This window comes from Zeus faber (assembly GCF_960531495.2).
Source record: "Zeus faber genome assembly, chromosome: 7".
Lineage (NCBI taxonomy): Eukaryota > Metazoa > Chordata > Actinopteri > Zeiformes > Zeidae > Zeus > Zeus faber.
The window spans coordinates 2006974-2015939 of NC_137203.1; the positions used below are offsets into that span (position 1 = coordinate 2006974).

The following is an 8966-nucleotide window of genomic DNA, read 5'->3' on the forward strand; positions in this document are numbered from 1 at the left end:
GGTTAAAAGGGTCTCGGTCTGTGCACCACAGTCAGTGACACCTCAATGAAACAGACTGTCATGACATTTCACTGCATATATGTATGACCGTATTTATATGTATGTGACAAATAATCTCTTGAACTTGAACTTGAACTTGAACTTGAATGTGATTGTTTCTGCAGAGGAGCGGGCTGTAGTGCGGCCTGTGACCAGCAGGGGGCAGCTCATAACTTGCGTGATGCCATTGAATCTGCTGGAGATAAAACCAAGGGAATCCATTAGAATTTGTGATTTAAAATGCGTTTCACGTTCAGTTTATTTTTCATTATTATACTTTTAAATTTGACATTTCATTAAGCAAAGTGTCAAGAATGTCTGCATGCCCCCTGCTGTGCGATCACTGGTAACACATGTTATATGGATGAACGACCCCTGTCCCGGCACGCCGGCCGTGCCTTGTACACCCAACGACGAGGTGGAATAAAGGGGCAACATTCCTGCCTTGAACAGGCTGTGTAAAAGGGGCTTATGTAATAATAATAATAATAATCATCATCATCATCATCATCATCATCATAATAATCATCATAATCATGATAAATACAGCTGCAGGCAGCAATACGTGGGGTCCAGTTGATTGGTTTTGGGTACGTGTTTGTTTTTTGTTTTCTTGTGAAATGTATCAAAATGTACTGAACTTACAACTTACAAACCCTTCGTTAATAATGTTAATAATTTACATTTGTAAAATTCAGTCGAATAGACGACTTATCTGTATCGTAATGCAGACAACATTTATGGAACTTTAACATTAATCTGTCATTAGAATTATTATGGAAGAACTTGTCAATACTTGAGACTTCCTGTCTTTCCATTAGATCTGCCACGTTTAGCTGCAGGAAACTGTTTAAACATGAAGTTTATTTAAAACAACCTTTTTTTTTACTTTAAACCTAATTTTGTCAAAGACTTGGTTTTAGACAGACGGACGGACGGACGGACGGACGGACGGACGGACGGACAGACAGACAGACAGACAGACAGACAGACAGACAGACAGACAGACAGACAGACAGACAGACAGACAGACAGACAGACAGACAGACAGACAGACAGACAGACAGATACTTTATTCAGCCTGAAAGTAAAATGCAATGTCATCAACAGCTTCCACAAAACAGTTGGCAATGGCAATAATAATAAAGCAATGGGACAAGAAATACAAATACTAAAATGGCAATATATACGGAAAATGTGTAAATATACAATAAAACCCAATGGTTAACTGTACACAATAAAATATAACATAATAAAATAAATAATAAACCCCAAAAATGTAGTCAGATACCATAAGGTATGAAATAAATAATTTGTACATTACAATTATTGACATTACATCTTGTTGCAGACCTCACATCGAATCGAGTTGAATAAAAAAAATAAAATCAGGAATAGAAATGAGAAAGTGGAGTTTGACCTCTTCCTCCATGACGCCTCACCACTGAAAGCCCTCCAAATTGAGGAGTTAATGGGTGCGGCCGGAGAATTCCATACAGAAGGAGATGGGGCTGATCCAAGTCTGTACGAGTTAAAGAATGAATATATAAAATAGTGTAGATACAAGGCGCCTGTGGCTCTGTGACTACAACACGTGGCAGTAAAAGCGTCGACGCTCGCTCGGGTTCAACCTCCTGCCCGGGGTGACGACATGGGGCCTTCCCCAGCGCGGCCGCGGGGTGTCGCTGTGGCCGCAGAGCGAAGGAACATGCGGCGACGGAGTCTCCTGGTTCGACTCGTCGACTCGTCCCTCCGTCCGTCCCTGGCGCTGAGTTTTGATCCGTTTCGACGGAAAACGCCTCAAACGCGACGTGGAGGCGCGCGGCTCGTCCGCAGCTCGTTGCATCCACCTTGAGCGTGTGTTGGACTCAATGTGACGGAGTTCGATTCCAACCCTCGGGCAGCGGCGGCTCTGCGGTCCGACTGTCGGTTCCCAGGACGCTTTGTCTCGGCGTGTCGCGGTTCGTCCGCCAGCTGCTGAGCTGTGCCGCCATGAGGGGTCTGCTGAAGCGGCTGTTCACCAGAGCGACGAGCAGAGTGCTGCTGAGCGGAGCCCCGGGGCCAGAGACCCGGGCGGAGCGGCACACGCGGAGCCGGAGGATGGTGAGGGGCGACCCCGGCGGAACAACACGGCGTCCCCATCCATATGGGGAGAGGGAGGGGAGGCCACGGCGGTCAGACCTCGCTTCGCTGCTTCTGTTGGTTGTCGTTGTCGTTGTTGTCGTCGTTGTTGTTGTTGTCGTTGTTGTTGTTGTCGTTGTTGTTGTTGTTGTCGTTGTCGTCGTCGTCAGGTATAAACCGCCGCGTGACCATTAAAAGTGACTTTATTCGGGTTTGCCGCAGATCTAGGTTTGGTGTCGCATGGTTATTACGTCACGATTCAAAGCGCTAAAACCGCGCAGCCACTGAAAGTCTGCGTATGAAATCGATCAAACATAACAGAATATGAAATAAAAGGAAAACCAAATATTGTAAAAATAATGCAATACAGTAAAGGAGTGAAAGTGTTCATGAAACGGATTTATAGTGTTTTAAAAACGGACATTTTCCCTTTGACTTTTCCTACTTGTATTCTTTTCCGGTCTGGAACGGAAGTACTGTCAGATCACCCAAAACATTCAGAACATGACAAACAACATAAACATGTAATAACATTGTTTTCTGATTTTACTCACATGGTAACCCTATTGTCAGTGATGGACTTCTTATTATTCTTGGCATTTTCAGGCCAAAAGTGTCTGGAACTCATTTGTACCGGGATGTCTCAGACATCTCACGGTTCAATTTTGATCCGTACCGATGTACACCACAAATGAGTGAAAAATTCTTTAATTTTTACCGGAAGCTGAAGAATTTTGGTTTCCCTTCACTACCTTGATTTGTTTGTGAAGCGAGGTGCTTTGTGACATCATGAACCTATGTTATTATGTCCAGTTTCCGTCTCTGGGTGCTCGTTCGCATTTGGAGGGTTGCGCTGTGTAGACCGCACAGTCAGGGGACGGAGCCGAAACGTTGTTCAATTCAACTCGGAAAATCATGCTGCGTTTCAGAGAACCCGGAAAACTGTAATACGTACCTAACACGACTAAACTGGACCCTATGTATTGCTGCCTGCAGCTAAACTTAATATAATTACTCTAATAATAATAGGGAATTTCATGTTAGGGCAGAGACTCTGAATTATTAGACACATTGATTATTTGATGTTTTAATCTTATCATTTTAAACTGTGTAGTACACTATTGGTTATCACATAACCACTGAATTAAGAGATCTGTGTCCACAATTAAAATCCATTTAAATTTTCCCTAACAGTAATTGACAGACACAAGGAAAGTAAATCTCAACATATAAGTTAATTCAGTTAATGTGATTAATGAATGAAATTTGGAATTGTTAGGTTGTTAATGATGTAGTACTCGCTTACAAATAAATTAAATATAATGATGGTTCCTTAATTGCCTCATCCGACATTGAGTAATGGTTTGTTGAGAGTGATGGACGGGAGATATTCTAAAGTGTCACCCGGTATCTGCTCCCAATTGTGAAGCAGTTCTATAGTAAAGCTGAAACTGTGTTTGTGTACTCAACAAAGGATCACAATGTTCTAGTCTGCTCCGAACACAATGCAGCGAGTGTTTAGAGAGAGTCTCCCAGAAAGAGAGAGATGGATGGAGGAGGAGAGACAGAGAGACAGACAGACTTTACTTCTTCATATGTTATGTGTAATATTCTAATTTTAATATGCTTTGTTACGCTCTGGCTATATAAGAACAATAAAGCACATTAGAGAGAGAGAGAAACTTTGTCCTCCCTAAGATTTGAACCAAAGATGAATTATTGAAGTTGGTCCTTTGTCTCGTTCTGTTAATATTTCTTTAGCCTGGTGAATAAAACATATTTTACTGATACTTTCAGCAACAGTTAGTAGTTCCACACACCATCTTTCCTCTGACAGAAAAGGACATAGTACTTACTAATATTGCTTCCACGCTGCTCATGTGTCAAACAGGACTCTAACCAGGCCCTTGAGGTGCTTGGAGTGCTTGGATTTCACCCTCAGAATTTTAAATACTGCAATACCTCAAGCACTTCAACACAAAAGGGGCTATTTTCATCCCCTTTTGTGCTGAAGAGCTTGAAAAGTCCTTGAAAAAATGATATAAACATCTTACAGAATCTCTTTTAGGACATAGATGATGCAGGAAAATAGACAGATAATAGTAGATGACAATGTGTGTGTGTGTGTGTGTGGCCTCCAGGTGGTGGGGCTGGGGAACCCGGGCATGAAGGGTACCCGGCACAGCGTGGGCATGGCGGTGCTCGGCGCCCTCGCCACCCGGCTGGGCGTGGCCGACGTTTGGCGTGTCGACAAGCAGGTGTCTGGTGAGGTCATCGAGTCGAAGCTGCATGACGTGCACGTGGTTCTGCTGCGACCCAGACTGCTGATGAACATCAACGGGGTGGCCGTGGCCAAAGCAGGTGTGTGTGTGTGAGACAATGTGCTGATTGATCGTTGTTTTCTTTGCACAAGTTCTCTTTGTCTGAGGATTGTGTTGACATCATGTGATGTCATCTGATGCTTTCATTGTTTCATCTTGATTTCTGTTGGTGAGCTGCTGTGGCTCCATGTCATCCTAAATCCTCAAACGTAACAAATCTTGTTGCTCGGCCTCTTTTTTGTCCTTTCAAATAAAAATACTTTAAAGTTTTCCCAAGAGCAGATTCCTCTCAATGCTCAGGATCCAGAAGGTTCTTTGCAGTTTAGATCCAACGCCTTCACTGAACACATGGAAACAGACGATGGACATGAAGTCCATGTTCCTCCAGCGGTCATCCAACAAGCTGCTCTGTCTTCCTGACGCCACGTTCCATTAAAGAGCAGCTGACCAGACAAATCCTCTCTGTTGGTGTCGGTTTTTTTGTGTGGAAAGTTCCGGGTCCAGGACGTAAAAGTCTGGTTCCGCTCGGGAGTCTGGTTCCATCTCATCTCCGTGTCGTCTTCTGTTTAGCGGCCAAGTACAGCGTGAGGCCGGAGGACGTGCTGCTGGTGCACGACGAGCTGGACAAACCTCTGGGGAAGGTGGGCGTCAAGCACGGTGGCAGCGCCAGGTGAGGGGCCGCCGTGTGGAGACCACGTCAGGGGACGGAGGCGGGGGGGAGACACGTCCTCTTTTATTCTTTTATTTCTTGGGGAAAACACTGATTCATGGGAAGAACATCAAAGTCATGTATAATCCAGAAAGTTCTGAAAAAAGACATGATGTTGCAGTTTGTTTTGTTAGTTTCAGCTGTTTTCTTGTTAAAGTTTAGAAGAGAGTGAGTCGTTGTCTAACCTCTGGTTCTGGGTCCTGACAGAGGGCACAACGGAGTCCGTTCCTGCGTGGACTGTCTTCAGACAGACGTAAGAAGCCTGACGTTCTATACACCGTGTTCAAGGTTCCAACAAAGCACCTTTGCCTTAATGCACAGTGTCAATATACACTACTCTCAAAAAGTTCGGGATATTTGGCTTTTGGGTGAAATTTATGGAAAATATTAAAAGTTCACGCCCCAGTGATATGATGTGATGAAAGTAGAGCATTTAAGTAGAAGATACAATGGTGATTTCCTCATCTCAAACAATTTATTGAAACAAAGCCAACAACAGTGGTGGGTTTACCACAACAACAAATGTCAACGTCTCAATAACTTGTCATGTGACCTTGAGCATCAGTTACAGCTTGACAAGGACGTCTCAAGCTGTTCACAAGTCGACTTATTGTCTGCTGAGGCCTGGCCCCCCACTCTTCTTGAAGGGGGCCCTCAGGTCATTGACGTTCTGGGGTACAGAGTGAGGAGCCTCTACACGGCCACTCAGCTGATCCCATAGGTTTTCTATGGGATTCAAGTTTGGAGAAAGTGCAGGCCACTCCATTTGAGGTGCCCCAGTCTCCAGCAGCCGTTCCCTAATGATGCCTCCTCCATGAGCTGGAGCATTGTCGTCCATGAAGATGAGATGAGGCCTGTGTTGTTCATGCAGGGGCACAATGACTGGATGAATGATGTCATTCAGGTAGTATGGGCTTGTCACTGTACCATTCACAAAGTGTAGGACAGTGCTGTATTGACCAGACACACCTGCCCACACTGTTAACACCACCCCCACCAAAGGCTCGTCTGGTGACACCAGTGGCTGATGCGTAGCGCTCTCCTTGACGTCTCCATCATTTCTGCTCAACGTGAATGGACTTTCATCAGAGAACAGCACTGAGGCCCCTGGTCCCTCGTCCAGCGTCAATGCTCCCTGGCCCCTGCAAGACGATGATGCCTGTGCCTGGTGGTGTGGTCAGGTGCCCTTGCAGGTGGTCTAGCACGCAGACCACGCTGATGTCAACGGTTTTGAATGGTCTGATGTGACACTTGGTGCCTCTCACCTCCCTTAAATGTGCCTGGAGTTGAGTGGCATCATCATGCGGTTCCTCAGGGCACTGTTCACAATGAAGCGCTCATCAGTGTGGGATGTGGCCAAAGGACGTCCACTTCTATGTCTTTCTGTGACTCTTCCAGTCTCCGTATCTCTGTTGCAACCTGCTGATGACACTCTGTGACACTCTAAGCTCAGTGGCCACTTCCCTCTGACAACATCCTGTTTGAAGCCTCACCAGGCGAGGTGCTGTTGATCAGTTGTTAGGTGTGGTCTTGTTCTCATGATGTCAACATGTGAACAGCATGATGAAGAGGACTGTTTAAAATACCAACTGTAATTGAAACAGGAAATGTATTGGTCGATTCATGGATCAAACACCTGTTGTGAATTTTTCCGCTCAGCTCCTTGTTAGAGAACAGGAAGTTGTGCAAAAAGTACTGAAACATTGAACAGTTGGACATGTGCATTCAAAAGTTTAGAGAAGTTCAAATTAACTTCACCTGTAGAGGTTATAGTGCATTTTAGCTTCATCCTGAAATTTCACCCGAAAGCCCAATATCCCTAACTTTTTGTGAGTAGCGTATGTTGGAATACCAGTGAAAGGAGGAGTTTGTTTTCCTTTAACTTTGAGTTCATATAACATTCTCCATCGTTTTGTTTCTTCTAATGATCTAAACCTATTTCATAGATGGTGCTATAATAATGGCCGGTGACAGTGATGCTTGTGCGTTCTGGGCTGCAGGTGATGCTCAGGTTGCGGGTGGGAGTCGGCCGGCCCGCAGGGAGAACCCCGGTGGACCGCTGGGTGCTGGGGGTCTTCTCCCCGGAGGAGCAGAAGGTTCTGGGCTCCGTCCTGGACCAGAGCGTGGACCTGATCCTCTCCCAGATCACAGACTCCATGCAGTCCCCTTCCTCCCCAGCAGGGAGCAGAGCGGCCTCACGCAAACCCAAACCGCGCGCTGCGTCTCTGGCCGAGGGCACCGCGGCGCCAGGACCGACATGAAGATAAACTACATGTATACACCATCATCTGGGAATGCATACCATAATACCTGCTGATTAATTCAATGTTCAATATGAATGAGTCCAACCGAGTTTCATTGAACTGAATGGTAGGTCAGATCTTGTGGGGAATACTATTAACAGAATATTAATACAAACCTGTTATATAGTATTTGAATCATATATATTGTATCATATTTATTTAATTTTCAATTTCAGAATGTATTTTATTGTCCAAAGTAATGATGAGCCAATGCTTCTCATCTGAAATATATAAAGGAGGTTTTATATATTTTATAACAAAAACAAATGAGGTATATTGTGATGCTTTACTCAGTTCAGTGTGGAGCTCAGCTGGATTCTCTCACATGCGAGTTCAGAAACATGTGATATGAATCATACTCCACATCACCTCGGACAAAACTGAACTGAGTGTCGCTGAAGGACAACGTGTGAAGGAAAGGGGAGATTTCCATAGAAAGCATCCTGCTGGTGGATCCTGGACTATAAAACCAGTCTCTAATGGTTTAAATGACGATTTCAACCTGTGCCTCAGTGAAGCGTTGATGTCAACCTTTGTAAATTACAGCCAAAGAAAGTATTAAAATGGTGGCAATTTGAAAGAACAATTCCCGATTCAACTCTCCAGTGTGTGCAAATTCAGTTCCCAGTTACACTAGTATGTGCAGTGAGACCTGAACGGACTTCCGGTCCTGTCTCCCACACCCAAAAAAAAGTCTCCTCCCAGTTTCCATGGCAACAGCACACCGGGCATCACCCCCGTAGACACAGCGCTCATCGACTTCCTGCACACGAAGGTGAAGTTACCGTCCATAGAATAGAATGTGAAGCACTTTTGCAGTGACTGAGTCGTGGTGGTTTCCCTCTGAAGCCGCTCTCTTCGCCTCGCCCTCGGTGGTGAGACCCGGAGGCGGCAAACATTGATCTCCTTGTAATTGCTGCTGTAATGACTCTTCATCACCCGGTGTCTGTAACGAGCTCCACGGCAGCCAGGAGGGCGGCATGCGGGATCGTGAGCCGTGGGGAGGGTGGAGAAAAAAAAAAAAAAAAGCATAAAGAGTGCAGAGAGAGGCTGAGGCAGTGAATAAGAGGCAGAAGAATGGAAGCAGAGTGGCGGTGGATTTGGTGGGGCGGCCAAAAACAACAAAGGAGACCAAACATTGTTCAGGCAGGGTTTGTTTGGGGCCGGCTGTCCTGGGAGGGGGGCACCGGGCCACAAAAGCATCGCAGACACACTTGTGGATATGGAGACAAGGATGTGGGGGTGGGTGGCAGCGGAGTGGGGTGGTCTCCATGACCGCCCGCCCCCCCCCCCCCCCCCCCCGTCTTTCTGTGCGTTGACCCCTGTGAGCCGAGCCTCTCCCACATCACGGCACTTTCCCAGCCCTCCCCAGCGGTCAGTTATGGAGCCTTTTACCACCAGCCTCAATAACCTTTCTTCGCAAGGGTCAGAGGTCGGCCGCAGGGCCGGTCACCCGGGTTTGGAGTAGAGGAG

At 45.9% G+C, this 8966-nt stretch overlaps 1 protein-coding gene across 1 annotated transcript; it reads left to right on the forward strand.

Annotated features, from left to right (window-relative positions):
• The first annotated feature begins 1791 nt into the window (after positions 1–1791).
• ptrh1 (peptidyl-tRNA hydrolase 1 homolog) lies at positions 1792–8061 on the forward strand. Its single transcript, XM_080003686.1, has 5 exons — positions 1792–2142; positions 4302–4521; positions 5052–5151; positions 5398–5443; positions 7191–8061. Exons 1-5 carry the CDS (start codon positions 2032–2034, stop codon positions 7449–7451), a joined length of 738 nt encoding a protein of 245 aa, XP_079859812.1. The 5' UTR covers positions 1792–2031; the 3' UTR covers positions 7452–8061.
• The last annotated feature ends 905 nt before the right edge of the window (positions 8062–8966 follow it).

Bases quoted from the DNA above. Each gene is read 5' to 3' on its own strand.
- ptrh1 (XM_080003686.1), top strand. From the start codon at position 2,032: ATGAGGGGTCTGCTGAAGCGGCTGTTCACCAGAGCGACGAGCAGAGTG. The intron at 2,143-4,301 runs GTGAGGGGCGAC...TGTGGCCTCCAG, and splicing joins ACACGCGGAGCCGGAGGATG to GTGGTGGGGCTGGGGAACCC. The intron at 5,152-5,397 runs GTGAGGGGCCGC...GGGTCCTGACAG, and splicing joins AAGCACGGTGGCAGCGCCAG to AGGGCACAACGGAGTCCGTT.